The 16,773-nt window shown below is 35.3% G+C and overlaps 1 protein-coding gene across 1 annotated transcript in view; it reads left to right on the top strand.

Annotated features, from left to right (window-relative positions):
• The window catches only part of ergic1 (endoplasmic reticulum-golgi intermediate compartment 1), a 38,429-nt gene extending 24,218 nt beyond the window's left edge, over positions 1–14,211 (top strand). Inside the window, exons 5-10 of the mRNA XM_089019801.1 lie at positions 2,174–2,298; positions 5,070–5,174; positions 5,269–5,329; positions 9,577–9,677; positions 11,477–11,599; positions 12,558–14,211. Of these exons, the coding sequence (XP_088875927.1) occupies positions 2,174–2,298; positions 5,070–5,174; positions 5,269–5,329; positions 9,577–9,677; positions 11,477–11,599; positions 12,558–12,665 (623 nt within the window). The 3' untranslated portion in view covers positions 12,666–14,211. The remainder of the gene's footprint in view (positions 1–2,173; positions 2,299–5,069; positions 5,175–5,268; positions 5,330–9,576; positions 9,678–11,476; positions 11,600–12,557) is intronic.
• Positions 14,212–16,773: the final 2,562 nt, after the last annotated feature.

The raw sequence follows: 16,773 nt of genomic DNA, 5'->3' as shown, positions 1-16,773 counted from the left end.
ACTTAGGTCAACTTGATATGAGATACCGTTAGTCACCTTAGGTTTGGACAGAAAACTAACATTTTGTGGAAAATACCTGTCCCGTGTTTTCTGGTGTATAAGGCGCACCGGAGTATAAGGCGCACCACCAATGAATGGTGTATTTTCAACTTTGGTGTGAGATGTCGTTGGTTTGGACAGAAAAAAACATTTTGTAGAAAATACCCGTACCGTATTTTCCGGTGTATAAGGTGCACCAGAGTATAAGGTGAACCGGATTATATAGCGCACCTGAGTATAAGGCGCACCACCAATGAATGGTGTATTTTCACCTTTGGTATAAGATATTGTTAGTCACCTTTGATTTGGACAGAAAAAAAATGTAGAAAATACTTGTACCTTATTTTCCAGTGTATTAGGTGCACCGGAGTATAAGGTGCACCCGCAATGAATGGTATGTGGTATTTTCAACTTTGGTATGAAATATAGTTAGCTACCTTTGGTTTGGACCTAAAAAAACATTTTGTAGAAAATACCTGTACCATATTTTCCGGTGTACAAAGTGCACCAGAGTATAAGGCGCACCACCAATGAATGTTGTATTTTCAACTTTGATATGAAATATCGTTAGATACCTACGGTTTGGACAGAAAACTAACATATAGTGAAAAATACTTGTGCCATATTTTCCGGTTTATAAGGCGCACCGGAGTATAAGGCGCACCCCTAATGAATGGTGTATGGTATTTTTAACTTTGGTATGAAATATTGTTAGTTACCTTTTGTCTGGACAGAAAAAAACATTTTGTAGAAAATTTAATATATTTTCCAGTGTATAAGGTGCACCGGAGTATAAGGCGCACCGGAGTATAAGGCGCACCCCTAATGAATGGTGTATGGTATTTTCCATTTTGGTATGAAATATTGTTAGTTACCTTTGGTCTGGACTGGAAAAAAAATGTGGAAAATACTTGTAATATATTTTTCCAGTGTATAAGGTGCACCGGAGTATTAGGCGCACCCCCAATGAATGGTGTATTGTCAACTTTGCTATGATATAGCGTTAGTCACCTTTGATTTGGACAGAAAAAAATGTAGAAAATAAGTTTACCATATTTTCCAGTGTATAAGGTGCACCAGCGGCAGCCACACGTGTCAGCGTTCACTCAACCCGGAATAACTCAAATAGATAGAAAATAATAGATCAAATAATAGATCGCTAGTTACCTGATACATAGCTAGCTAGCCAGAGAGCTAATATGTTTCCTGACTCAAATAGCTAGTTCGCTAATAGATAGCTAGCTTGATAGTTAATGTTTCCTAACTTGACTTGAAGATTGCATCGGGTTAGTTTACTTGGCGCATGGTCATTTTTTGGAGAAAATCAAGGCTTTTGGGTGCACCTTTCACACCGGAAATACTCTTTTTTTTGCTTTGCATAGAGAAAATGAATGACATTTGATGACGCCTTGAACCGCAGGTGGGGATCTTTTTGGGTCTCAGCCATGTCTGTTTTGCATTCAAAATGGTTGGAGGAACTTGACAGACATCATAATAATAATACATTTCATTTATAAGCGCCTTTCAAAACTTTCAAGGTCACTTTACAGTCACAGGATAATGTTTTATCTGGGTGAGCAGCGGCAGCCACACGTGTCAGCGTTCACTCAACCCGGAATAACTCAAATAGATAGAAAGCTAGCTAGCTAGCTAATAGATCGCTAGTTACCTGATACATAGCTAGCTAGCCAGAGAGCTAATATGTTTCCTGACTCAAATAGCTAGTTCGCTAATAGATAGCTAGCTTGATAGTTAATGTTTCCTAACTTGACTTGAAGATTGCATCGGGTTAGTTTACTTTGTCAATTGATCTTTTTAATTTCATTTACCAAATTATTGTTAATTCTGCACTGTAATTTTACATATAAGACTTACCAAGAATAGAAGAACCCGATTGCATTGAATGGCAACGCGAAGACCCCACAATCAAGTTTGGTGTATTTTACTTACATAAATAAGACACGTTCAGCATCAATTGTCACCGTTGAACACTTCATGAACTAAAATACTTTTGTATATATGTTACATGGCCTTTTTTTTTTTGGGGGGGGGGGGGATCACATGAATATATTTGTACAAGCGCCACCATGACTCTGCGCCACCGTTGTTTCTCTGTCTTTTTTTTTTTTTCCAGTGGTGGGTTTGGACATCCAAGATGAGATGGGGCGCCATGAAGTCGGCCACATTGACAACTCCATGAAAGTTGCCCTCAACCACGGAGCCGGTTGCCGCTTCGAAGGGGAATTTGCCATCAACAAAGTAACGTCTCGCCACGTACACCATTGCCGTGTCCTGAGAAGCGCCGGCGTCTCGTGCGTCATTCTCTCCTCGGGGTTTACAATCATTAACCTAGTAGTTGGCCATTTAACACGTTCTTCCTTGGAATAGGAATTGTAGAATGTGTTTTGCGGAGTAGGGACATCTTTTTTTTTTTCCGATCCGTTAAGTTCATTAAGATCTGTTACATTTTCACCTGCACAGTTTAATCATCATCAATTTACAAAGGTAACGACCAAAATGAGTCTTATTATTATTATTATTATTAATCATAATAATAATAATAATAATTTTAGAATTTAGCCCGCTTTTTAGACACAAGGGAGATTTTCGGGAATTGAAAATATGACATACAGCGCCTTTCCCAAATTTTTTCAGGTTTTGTTTTTTCCGTGCTTGGGTGCTGATAAAGCGCTATCCATGGCCTCTGGCAATCTTTCTTTTCCACAAGGGAACAGCATTTCCCTTTTTTCCCCAAATTCGCGCTTTGTTCCAGCTTCAGCTGTTGTTAAAGCGCTATATAAATCAATACACAGTAAAGTCTCGTTGTATCGATATTGGTTATATCGATAGTACTGCTTATTACGATACTACAGTAAAGTCTCGTTATATCGATATTCAAGGGAGTCCGAAAAAATATCGATATAACCGGGACTATCGATATATCCGACCCTGTTTGCATGTAATTTTCTCAGTGCGTGCATAGAAATAGTATCGATATAACCGGGACTATCGATATATCCGATATCGATATAACGAGACTTTACTGTATTTCTATGAACTCAAGGAGAAAGTTACATGCCCGCAGGATCGGATATATCGATAGTCTGGTTATATCGATATTTTTTCCGACTCCCGAGAATATCGATATAACGAGACTTTACTGTATATGTATCGCATTGTAGTTTGGACAACCTTCATTTCAACCTCATGTAACTCCAGAGCCATATAATTTAGGAATTAACTCTTTTTTTCATGATAAAAGAAGAGAGTAAGGTTTCTTATTCTGCATTGAGTGTTTATGTCGTCCTAAAACTCAATATTCTGTGGGTCCCGGAATTCGAGTGACAATGACAAAAACCCTCAGAGTGGAGTGGATGCATTTTTGCATATCGTCTGGCAGTGAATGAGTTAATTGGCAAGTGGAATCTTATTCTGCCAGTTATCCAAAATGGCATCTCTTTGCCACTAGTTTGTGGTAGTGTAAAACCGCTACTTTTTGCCTTACCAACATTACATTTGAGAGAATATACTCTTTGCATACGAACTAGTTTTCGGCAAACGAACCAAACCACACAGCGCCACGGTGGATGGCGGGCTTGTTTTCCACATCCCTTTTAAAGTGCAGACTTGGTTTGCTATCAAGTGGAGTACTTTTGCTATTATGGGACAGAAAAAGACCCCGCCACAGGCTCATGTTAAGCCTAAAAAGGCATTCAAGAAAATTACGTTCGAGCAGAAGTAGGAGATCATCAAAAAACACAAACAAGGTGTGCGTTTGTGTGACTTAGCGTCACAGTACCAGTTTGCCTAGTCGATCATTGCTGGGACCTGGGAGTGGATTTTTCTCATTTTTAATGGTTTCTTGAGGTAAATAAATGTTTGGCAGACAAACTTTTCGCCTTACACACACGTTCTGGGAAACAATTAAGATCGTAAGCTGAGGTATCACTATACTATATTTTTGTTAGCACCTTTCAGTACACGACAGACAAAATATTTTTGAACAGCCGACACCATTTTTTTTGTTTCCTAACTGACATCAGAAAAACGTTTTATAGCATCTAAAATAGCCAAAACACACAGGCTGATATTTTTAGTCAAATGCAAAACACCAATCAAAATGAGTTAGTGTCCCAAAACTACTTCAAAATGACCCCGGAAATGGCGAGTTTCAGAAGGTCGCTTGTTTGTGACGTCACGTCAGGACGTCTTGCCTTGCTCTTAAATCAAAACAATGGCTTCAGATTCGGAGAAGATGCTTTCTTGTTACTCATCCAGTTATGAATATGATTCAAATAGTTCTGAAGAGGAAATCATAAATGTTTGTAATCGATTAAAAAAGTCCTTCCGGATCATTTTGAGGCGTCTGGACTGCAATGTAGCGTCCCAGAAAATGCACAAGATGGCGCCCAAGCTCCGTTGGAAATGGGCTGATTTGTCTGCTGGGAATTTGTGTCAACTAGTATCATATAGTAGTCTTGGTATAACACACAATTCACCATTGCGTTGTTTATTTGTTTTCCTTCTAATTTCGCCATCGACATAAAGTTTTCAGACCAAGTAAAGTACCCAAAATGCATTGTGTGTCGCTTTCTCGGTCAGGGGCGTTCCTTCATTGACGTCACGTCAGCCATCATCATCAACTCAAAAAACAAGACTTCCTGAATATTCAGCGCGAGTCTTAAAACGTAAAACATAGCTATATGCGGTGGAATCTTTGTAAAAGCCGCTCAGTGAAAGTCATTTGAAGTGATTTTACAAATTATGGACACAACTTGTGGTCCAGTGTCGGTTGTCCTTTAAGTCTAAAATGCGGTTTTAACACTGTAACCTATAACCACATAAATAAACACCAAAATAATTTTCTCTCTGACACTGTCATCCCAAAGTGTTTATTGCAGACAGGTGGACTGACTTTTTTTTTTTTTTTTTATTGCCGCCAAATGTAAATGTGTTGCGGTTTAGCCGAGTGGACACACTTAGACTGTTGACACTATTTGCATACGTTATTTGTGCCCTTGTGTGAGCAGGTGCCAGGAAACTTCCACGTGTCCACACACAGTGCCACAGCCCAACCTCAAAGTCCCGACATGACTCACACCATCCACAAGCTGGCATTTGGAGAGAAGCTTCAGGTTGGCCAATCGCGTACTTGGAACACAAAATGTTTAAAAAAAATAAAAAAAAAAGCAAACAAACGTACCCAATCTCTGTTTGTTTGTCCCACAGGTGCAAAAAGTCCAAGGAGCCTTTAATGCTTTAGGAGGAGCGGATAAACTGGCATCGAATCGTACGTCATTTTACTCTGCACCTCATTTTATGGTGGTATGATGACATCGTGTGATTCAGCGAGATGGAATGCTGGCAGATTGAATGCAAATCCGATCCAAATTTCATCACAGATGACATAAGAGGGCAAATGACTCCTGTCGTGCTAGGACAAAATAAAAATGGCGATTAAAATGTGTAGTATGTGGATGATGACACAGCTGGTATGTATCGTATTTTCCGGTGTATAAGGCACATCAGAATATAATGTGCAAAATATATCTAATTATTAGTTTTACAACGCATAAATAATATGTACATAATAATAATATGATATATAAATATATACAAGTTTTCCAAATATAATTTATAAATATAGAAAAGTTTTCCAAATATAATATATAAATATATACATGTTTTCCAAATATCGATAAATACATAAGTTTTCCAAATATAATAAATATAGAAATATTTATAAATATTATACATTTATAAATAAAAAAATTATATAGTATATAAATATAAAAACGTTTTCAGATTTAATATATACGTAAATATAGGTTTTCCAAATAGAATATATAAATATAGAAACGTTTTCAAAATATCATATATAAATATCGAATAGTTTTAAAAATATAATAGATAAATACATAAAAGTTTTCCAAATATAATAAATACATACAAGTTTTCCAAATATGATATATCAATATAGAAAAAATATCCAAAATATAATATATAAATATATACATGTTTTCCAAATATTATAGATAAATACATAAGTTTTACAAATATAATAAATATAGAAATATTTATAAATATACATTTATAAATAAAACATTTATATATATATATATATATCAATATAAAAACGTTTTCAAATTTAATATATACGTAAATATAGAAGTTTTCCAAATATAATATATAAATATAGAAACGTTTTCAAAACATCATATATAAATATCGAATAGTTTTAAAAATATAATAGATAAATACATAAAAGTTTTCCAAATATAATAGATATATAAAAGTTTTCCAAATATAATATATAAATATAGAAAAAAAATCCAAAATATAATATATAAATATAGACAAAAAATCCAAAATATAATATATAAATATAGAAAAGTTTTCCAAATATAATATATAAATACATGTTTTCCAAATATTATAGATAAATACATAACTTTTACAAATATAATAAATATGGAAATGCTTTCCAAATATAGACACGTTTTAAGGTATAATATATAAATATCTAAGTTTTCCAAATTAAATATATCAATGTTTTCCAAATAGATGAATACATAAACGTTTTCCAAATATAATAAATACGTATATACATATTTTCCAAATATAATATGTAAATATAGAAACGTTTTCAAAGTATAATATATAAATATAGAATAGTTTTCAAAATATAATTGATAAAGACATACATTTTTTCCAAATATGATAAATAGTACAAGTTTTCCAAATATAATATATAAATATAGAAAAGTTTTCCAAATATGATATATCAATATAGAAAAGGTTTCCAAATATAATATATAAATATATACATGTTTTCCAAATATCGATAAATACATAAGTTTTACAAATATAATAAATATAGAAATATTTATAAATATTATACATTTATAAATAAAACATTTATATAGTATCAATATATATATATATCAATATAAAAACGTTTTCAAATTTAATATATACGTAAATATATTAGTTTTCCAAATATAATATATAAATATAGAAACGTTTTCAAAATATCATATATAAATATAGAATAGTTTTCAAAATATAATAGATAAATACATAAAATTTTTCCAAATATAATAAATATATACAAGTTTTCCAAATATAATATATAAATATAGAAAAAAAATCCAAAATATAATATATAAATATAGACAAAAAATCCAAAATATAATATATAAATATAGAAAAGTTTTCCAAATATAATATATAAATACATGTTTTCCAAATATTATAGATAAATACATAACTTTTACAAATATAATAAATATGGAAATGCTTTCCAAATATAGACACGTTTTAAGGTATAATGTATAAATATCTAAGTTTTCCAAATTAAATATATCAATGTTTTCCAAATAGATAAATACATAAACATTTTCCAAATATAATAAATATATACATGTTTTCCAAATATAACATATATGGAAATATTACGACCAACACGCCACCGGCCGTGTTTAAGAGGTCGTGCAAATCCTGCCACCTATAAGCGCTGAAGGCCATTTGCCACCTTGTTAAATATTCTCGGCACGGCTTTGGTTTTTAATGTCGCCTGCGTAGCATGCGCCGTGTCGAACTGTGAAACGCTTCCTCTTTACGAGCCGGTCTGCTTGCCCTTGTGTTGCTCTTTACCTGCCTTTCCCTTCTCTGTCTCGCACATAAAACAAAGGACAAGTAAATAGTATACCAAAAGGTAGTATACATTTGAGCTTCATGCTTACTTACATGCATCTGAAGCACCCTAGTTGGGCCTCCGAAAAGTCGCTTAGATGCTATTATACAATAAGACCTCAACTTACGAACTTAATTGGTTCCCAGACAGAGTGTGTAAGGCGAAAAGTGTGTATCTCAAAAAAAATTCCCATAGAAAACCATTAAAATGGGAATAATCCGTTCCCGGGTTTCCACAAAAATACTTTTCAACTAAATAAGCCTTAAAACTACACACAACATACCTTATTCTATGTATAATAAATGTGCTATTGTATTGTAATGAAAGAAATACACTGCATTGTATCATAAAGTCACAAAGAGAGGCACATTACATGAGGACTGTAATTAAAGAAATAAACTGCTGTAAAATAAAGTTTTTTTTCAACTTCTTCGATTGGCCGAGACCGTCGCTTTGAGAGCACGGAAACACCTTTTGCAACAGACGCACCTTTGACGGCTTCCGGAGAATGGGAGCAATGGTTGACTTAGCATAGCTCGGCCTCTAAATCACACAAACGCACACCTCGTTCGTGTTTTTCAATTATCTCCTTCTTCTCAGCGACGGTGATTTTATTTTGTGTCTTCTTGTGCTGAACACGAGCCTGTGGTGGGTTTTTTTTTCGGTCCCATCATAGTAAAATTATCAGCAAAAAGCTCCAAGTAGGCGATCGACGTGTGCATTCAATGAGAGGGGGTGTGCAAAGTAGCACCGGCTGGAGCGCTGTTCGGTCGTGTGCTTCCCCCGAAGATCACTCCGCCAGCCGTGGTGGGTGTGTATTATGAAAATAGTGCTTATTATAAGGTTTCATTTTCATAAATTAGAGGTTCTTAAGACGAAAAGTTTGTAAGATAAGGTGTTTGTATGTTGAGGTGTCACTGTACTTCGAAACTGCCCCCCCCCCCCCCAAAAAAAAAAAAAAAAAAAATCCATTTTAACACAGCTGGAGCTCCTCAGTTGAAGACCTGCTTTGCCTCTTCCTCTTGCTGCTGGTAATCATGCTGCATTTCTTCCAGTAGACCTTTGGTTTCACCCACCATGTCGCGGCAAATTTGACTTCACTAAAAGCTTCCAAGTCTAAATTGAGGCGCTTTATGATAGTTGTCCATGTTAAGTGCTTTGTTACATCTTTCAACTGTTATTGCATGTACATAGCTATCTGTTAATTATCTATTAGCTAGCTAGCTGACTTTCTAGTTGAGTTATTCCGGGTTGAGTGAACGCCGGCGCATGTGGCTGCCGCTGCTCACCCACAGAAAAAACCTATCCTGTCACTGTAAAGTGTCCTTGAGAGTTTTGAAAGGCGCTAATAAACTACATGAATTATTATCATTATTGGATTGCATTAGCAAGTATTAGTCTTGCATTGGAAAAATTTACATTTCACAGCAGCAAAGTGAGAAGAGGAAAGGAAAGGAAGAAGTAGAAAAACAAAATACAGGAGCTGCTGGAAAGGCAGGCATTCTCGCGCCGCCATCTTGAAGTAAATAGATCAAAATAATATGACAACACAAAACACAGTCTTTCAGTATTAAGCACTTTCTGCACCCTCTGTCGTATGACGCAGTACTAGATGAAGGAGGAGAGGATCAAAGCGTCCTTTTCACCAGTTGATCAGGGACGTCATGGTGAAATAAGCATGTCTGCTACAAGTTAAATACTGTAAGCAAACATGAAAGTGTAGCATCCATTTACTAAAGAGATTATCTCACATCTCTTGTCCCACCTAAATCCGCTTCAATTCCAAGCCGCGACTAAAATGACACATGACAAATAAATGTGTTTATTTCCCTTTTTTGCAGCTCTGGCCTCCCATGATTACATCCTAAAGATCGTGCCGACAGTTTATGAGGATCTTTCAGGCAAACAGAGGTTCTCTTATCAGTACACGGTGGCCAATAAGGTACTGTCGTCTCTGCTATTCCGAAATTCATCTTATTTTATTTATTTGTACAGCCGCCCCAATTTCAAGCTCACATAACTCCAGACCCATATAATTTAGGAATTCACTTTTTTTCTGATTAAGGGCAAGAGCCTACGGTTTCTAACGCTGTATTGAATGTTGATGTAGTCCTAAAACTTAATATTTTGTGTGTCCTGCAGCTTGAGTGAAAATGACAAAAACCCTGGCATTGGCAAGGACACTTTTTTACACGTCTGGCAGTGACTGAGTTAATAATACATTTCATTTAAAAGCGCCTATCAAAACATAATATAATATGTATAGAAATATTTATAAATATTATACATTTATATAGTATATAAATATAAAAACGTTTTCAAATTTAATATATACGTAAATATATTAGTTTTCCAAATATAATATATAAATATAGAAACGTTTTCAAAATATCATATATAAATATCAAATCGTTTTCAAAATATAATAGATAAATACATAAAAGTTTTCCAAATATAATAAATATATAAAAGTTTTCCAAACATAATATATAAATATAGAAAATTTTTCCAAATATGATATATCAATATAGAAAAAAAATCCAAAATATAATATATAAATACAGAAGTTTTCCAAATATAATATATAAATATCTACATGTTTTCCAAATATTATAGATAAATACATAAGTTTTACAAATATAATAAATATGGAAATGTTTTCCCAAATATAATGTCTAAATATAGAAACGTTTTAAAGTATAATGTATAAATATTTACATTTACATTTACATTTACATAAAAGTTTTCCAAATTAAATATATCAATGTTTTCCAAATAGATAAATACATAAACTTTTTCCAAATATAATAAATACGTATATACATATTTATATATACATACATATACATATTTTCCAAATATAATATGTAAATATAGAAACGTTTTCAAAGTATAATATATAAATATAGAATAGTTCTCAAAATATAATAGATAAATACATAAAATTTTTCCAAATATGATAAATAGTACAAGTTTTCCAAATATAATATATAAATATAGAAAAGTTTTCCAAATATGATATATCAATATAGAAAAGGTTTCCAAATATAATATATAAATATATACATGTTTTCCAAATATCGATAAATACATAAGTTTTACAAATATAATAAATATAGAAATATTTATAAATATTATACATTTATAAATAAAACATTTATATAGTACAGTGACTGAGTTAATAATACATTTCATTTAAAAGCGCCTATCAAAACTTATATTTTGTACAGCCGCCCCAATTTCAAGCTCACATAACTCCAGACCCATATAACTTAGGAATTAACTTTTTGTATCTGATAAAAGGCAAGAGCCTACGGTTCCTAACGCTGTATTGAATGTTGATGTAGTCCTAAAACGTTAATATTCCGTGGCTCCTGCAATTCGAGTGACAATGACAAAAACCCTGGCACTGGAGTGGACACATTTTTTTGCACATCGTCTGGCAGTGAATGAGTTAATAGCGTGACTTTACCGTTACCAATTCTGAGTATTGATACATTATACCACAGCAGTCACATTTTTGTTTTTGACAAAAAAACATACTTCCCAAGTCTGATTTGGATTAAGGCTGCTTGTGTATGTATGAATCACCGGTGACTCGATACCGTTATGACTCAAAGGACTCCAGATAAGGATGCAATTACCCAACCATCCACAGTGGATTCCAAAAAATGTACAATGCTGCTGATTACAGCGCTTCTCAACTATACACCACCCCCTTTTTTTTTTTTTTTGTTGCAGGAGTATGTTGCATACAGCCACACGGGCAGGATCATCCCAGCCATCTGGTTCCGATACGACCTCAGTCCAATCACAGTCAAATATACAGAAAGAAGGCAGCCGCTTTACCGCTTCATCACCAGTGTGAGTCAACGTTACCCCCAAAAAAATTACCCCAAATTCAGAATCAGAATCATCTTTATTGCAAAGTACGGTGAGACCTCAGCTTACGTACTTAATCGCTTCCCAGAAAGTGTGTGTAAGGCAAAAAGTGTGTCTTCCAAACATTAATTTCCCATAGGAAACCATTAAAAATGAGAATAATCCGTTTCCAGGTCCCTATAAAACATGATTTTCTCCTAAATAAGCCTTAAAACTACACAAAATGTACCTTATTTTACATATAATAAATGTGCTATTGTATTGTGACTAAATAAATAAACTGTACTGTATAATAAAGTCGCTTTATTTACCTTAACAATATTATTCATTCAAATAATATTTTCTTCATTTTCCTTTGAAATAAGGCATGTATCATATCTCCAAATATGTGTTGTTTTACTTGCTTTTATTCCAAAAACACAAAAAAAGAAAGGACTTTATCATATTTAACTTTTATCATATTTTCATGACATCATCAGGATTTGGTTTGTTTTTTTTTCCGCATGAGTGACACAGTGCGGTCAAAATGGCCGTTTAGACGATCAGCTCCTCCCAAATTGGCCCTTTTGTGTTGTTTTGGCTTCATGGGCGATTTGAGCGAAGTTAAAAGTAAGCAACGAGTGTTGCGCTCACGAGTATTCGTGAGTCATTCCGTCACATTGTGAGTCAAGTATGAGGCTTTTTGCTTGCATTCCATCTGAGTGTTGAATGGATCCTTTCGACAGTTTTCATACTAACGGATAGCACGTGACTTGTTTTGTTGTATGGAACAGCATCCATTGACAAAAAGAGATTGTCTCACATCTTCTTTCCCGCCTAAATCCGCTTCAATTCCAAGCCGCGGCAGATCCACATCCAACTGTCATTACTCGACATTGTCTTTATTCAAGTTCAATATAGTCAGCGCAAAACATTTTGTCAGCTCTACTTTGTTTTACAGATCTGCGCCATTGTCGGAGGGACGTTTACAGTGGCCGGCATCATTGATTCCTGCATCTTTACCGCATCAGAAGCCTGGAAGAAAATCCAGATTGGTAAAATCTCCTAGGATGGAACCTAAAACCGTCCCTCCCGGACTCCCAGGCTGTTATTTATGTAGCCTGTTGGCTAAATGCAATCCCGATTGAATCGAATGTATGACGGTGCTCAAATCACAGAATCGAGCGTTCAAAGCTCTCATCTCGGTTGAACGACGCTGCCCTCAGGCTCGCTTGTACTTTGGTGACGTGTTGTTTAAATGCTGACTATCACATGTTGGCTTCCCCCTAGACAACGTTCGAGTGAGTCAGGCGTTAGTTAGGTCAGCCCGAGGGAGTTACAGAAATAGACTTGAAATTTTAATCTATACAGTGATACCTCGGTTTACGAACCCCTTGGCTTACAAACTTTGCGGTTTACGAATGTTACATTTATGAAGATTTTACCTTGGCATACAAACTATTTTTCGGGATACACACGGAGCTGCCACAATGAGTGATGTGTCCTTCGTGAACAAGCCCGTTCTCCTGATAAGAAAATGGCAGCCGACTTATTTTTGTCCTCTATTAAATTTGGACTCGTTTCAACTTTGATAGTTCAAAGGCAGAGTGTAGACTGCAAGGTTAAAATTCCCATCAATCAGGCTCCACAAATCACCCGCACAAGCCATCTGTACACTTGATGCAAAAAGCTATCAACCCAGCTAAACAGAACACAATTGATGAGGAACTAGGTAAAATTATCGCAGAGAAAACACCTGCAAGGGATCATTCCTCAAGATGGTGAAAGAAGAAGGCTACGTTCCTCATCAAGTGGTTAATGCTGATGAAACCGGCCACTCCATTCCATCAAGCCTTCAACGACCATCACAAAGGTAAATAAAACGACTTTATTACACTGTACAGTTTATTTCTTTAATTGTAATACCGTAGCACATTTATTATACATAAAATAAGGTATATTTTGTGTAGTTTTAAGGCTTAAAAAATTAGTAGAAAGTAGAAGAAAGTAGGAAAAAAATGTTTTATGGGGACCTGGGAACAGATTATTCTCATTTTAATGGTTTCTTATGGGAAATGAATTTTTGAAATACACATTTTTCGCCTTCCACACTATGTCTGCAAACCAATGTAGTTTGTAAGTCAAGGTATCACTGTACTTTTAACAAATCAGGATCACCCAAACAAGAAAAAAATCTCCAATAAATTCGTGAATGGCAGTGAGTAATAAACAGAAAACGATTTAAAAAAAATAACATTTTTCTACCCATTTCTGTATGGCTTCTAATTTTCATTCATAGTTTTTCAGTTGTGTTAGTTTTATTTTGAAAGAAAAACAAGTACTGTCCTGCTTGTTTCTTCCTGTTTGCCAAATAAAAAAAGAAAGGCTAATGTCAGCCATTTTGTCTCATAATCTTGGGTTTGAAAAAGGTGCCAATGAAGTTACTGTCAATGATTTTGATGAAATGAGCTACTATTTATTGTTTTGTTTTTGTTTTTTAAAGCTGTACTCTCCTTTGAGAAAACGAAATTTCAGGTCCCATAATATGGTACTTTTTTTGTAGCCTGGAACACAGACAATATGTTGCATTTCATAATAAAAGCTCAGAAGCTTGATTGTTGTTTGTCGCTTTTTTGTCGCGGATGTACAATTCAGGTTGGTGACAGCCAGCTAGTCAGACAGCTAATAGATAGCTAACTAGGTAGCCAACAATGGCGAGCCCGTTAAACCAGGAATAACTCAAATAAATCAAGTTAACTAGCTAGCCAGCAACGGTGACCCTGTTCAACCGGTAGTCACTCAAATAGATCAAGTTAGCTAACTAGCTAATAGATAACCAATCGCCAGCTAGTCAGACAGCTAATAGATATCAAATAGATAGTTAGCTAGGTAGCCAGCAAAGGTGACCCCGTTCAACCGGGAATAACTCAAATAGATCAAGTTAACTAGCTAGCTAATAGATAGCTAGTTAGACAGCAAATAGATAGCTAGCTCGGTAGCCAGCAACTGTAACCCTGTTCAACTGGTAATAACTCAAATAGATCAAGTTAGCTAAGTAGCTAATAGATAGCCAATAGCCAGCTAGTCAGACAGCTAATAGATAGCTAGCTAGGTAGCCAGCAAAGTCAACCCCGTTCAACCGGGAATAACTCAAATAGATCAAGTTAGCTAGCTAGCTAATAGATCGCTAGCTAGCTAGTTAGACAGCAAATAGATAGCTAGCTCGGTAGCCAGCAACTGTAACCCTGTTCAACTGGTAATAACTCAAATAGATCAAGTTAGCTAACTAGCTAATCGCTAACCAATAGCCAGCTAGTCAGACAGCTAATAGATAGCTAGCTCGGTAGCCAGCAACGGTGACCCTGTTCAACCAGGAATTAACTCAAATAGATCAAGTTAGCTAACTAGCTAATAGATAACCAATAGCCAGCTACACAGACAGCTAATAGATAGCTAGCTAGGTAGCCATCAACTGTGACCCCGTTGAACCGGGAATAACTCAAATCAAATAGATCAAGTTAACTACCTAGCTAATAGCTGGCCAGCTAGTCAGACAGCTAGCTAATAGATAGCTAGCGCGATAGCCAGCAACGGTGACGCTGTTCAACCGGGGACAACTCAAATAGATCAAGTTAGCTAGCTAGTTAATAGATAGCTAGCTAGCGAGTTACACAGCTAATAGATAGCAAATTCAGGTCGTCATGAGTGATGTCAGCTTGTAAAGAGCTTGATAAGTCGTCACCGTGCGTACGTGTGGCGCTGATAAGAGCCTCTTAAGTGTGACTCAACTGCTTTTTCATCTTTCGTTCTCAGGTGACCTCCTGCTTATTTAACGAGATGCTTGTATATATTCATCTGCCATTTCCGTACCTGCCAACTACAGTGATACCTTGGCTAACAAACTTAATTGGTTCCCAGACTGAATGTCAGGTGAAAAGTGTGTATCGCAAAAATTAATTTCCCATAGGAAACCATTAAAATCAGAATAATCCGTTCCCAGGTCCCCATAAAACATAATTTTCTACGGTACTTTCTAATTTTCTAAGCCTTAAAACAACACAAAATATACCTTATTTTATGTATAATAAACGTGCTACGTGATTCTAATGAAAGAAATAAACGGTATGGTGTAATAAAGTCGTTTTATTTACCTTTGTGATGGTCGATGGCTTAAAGGAATGGAGGGGCCGGTTTCATCAGCATTAAACACTTGATGAGGAACGTAGCCTTCTTCTTTCACCATCTTGAGGAATGATGCCTTGTGGTTGATTTCTCTGCGATAATTTTACCTAGTTCCTCATCATTTGTGTTCTGTTGAGCTGGGTTAATAGCTTTTTGCATCAAGTGTACAGATGGCTTCTTTTTTCCTTTAAAAATGTACTGGGTGAGGCTAATAATTAGGCGCGCTCTTTAGTCCGGAAAGTCCGGTAATGTTTTTTTTAATGATGAAAGAAGATTCTAAGAGTCTAAGGTTTATTACGCTACATTAAATAATAATAATAATACATTTGATTTATAAGCGCCTTTCAAAAGGTCACTTTACAGTCACACGCATAAGTTCTCCTGTGCGTGAGCAGCGGCAGCCACACGCAGAAGCGTTCACTCAACCCAGAATAACTCAAATAGATAGAAAGCTAGCTAGCTAGCGATTAGCTAATCGATAGCTAGCGAATAATCGATAGCTAGCGAATAGCTAATGGATAGCTAGCGAGATGAATAGATAGCTAGATAGATAGCCAGCCAGATAGCCGACCAGATTTATGTAGCTAGCTATTCAGCTAGCTAGCTAGTGAATAGCTAATCGATAGCTAGCGAAAAGCTAATCGATAGCTATTCGCTAGCTAGCGAATAGCTAATCGATAGCTAGCGAATAGCTAATCGATAGCTAGCGAGATGAATAGCCAGCTAGATAGATAGCCAGCCAGATAGCCGACCAGATTTATGTAGCTAGCTATTCGCTAGCTAGCTAGCTAAATAGCTAATCAATAGCTAGCAAGATAGCTAGCCAGATAGCCAGCTAGATAGATGACTGTAAAGTGTCCTTGAGAGTTTTGAAAGGCGCTTACAAACGAAATGTATTATTATTATTATTATTATTATTATAACCAGCCAGTTAGCCGACGAGATTTATGTAGTCCTAAAACTTAACATTATGTTTATCCTGCAATTTGAGTGAT

Source organism: Hippocampus bargibanti, linkage group LG02 (assembly GCF_051943395.1).
Source record: "Hippocampus bargibanti isolate YZ-2025 linkage group LG02, ASM5194339v1, whole genome shotgun sequence".
Lineage (NCBI taxonomy): Eukaryota > Metazoa > Chordata > Actinopteri > Syngnathiformes > Syngnathidae > Hippocampus > Hippocampus bargibanti.
The sequence above is the reverse complement of the archived record's forward strand: the minus strand, read 5'-3'. Positions and strand labels throughout refer to the sequence as shown.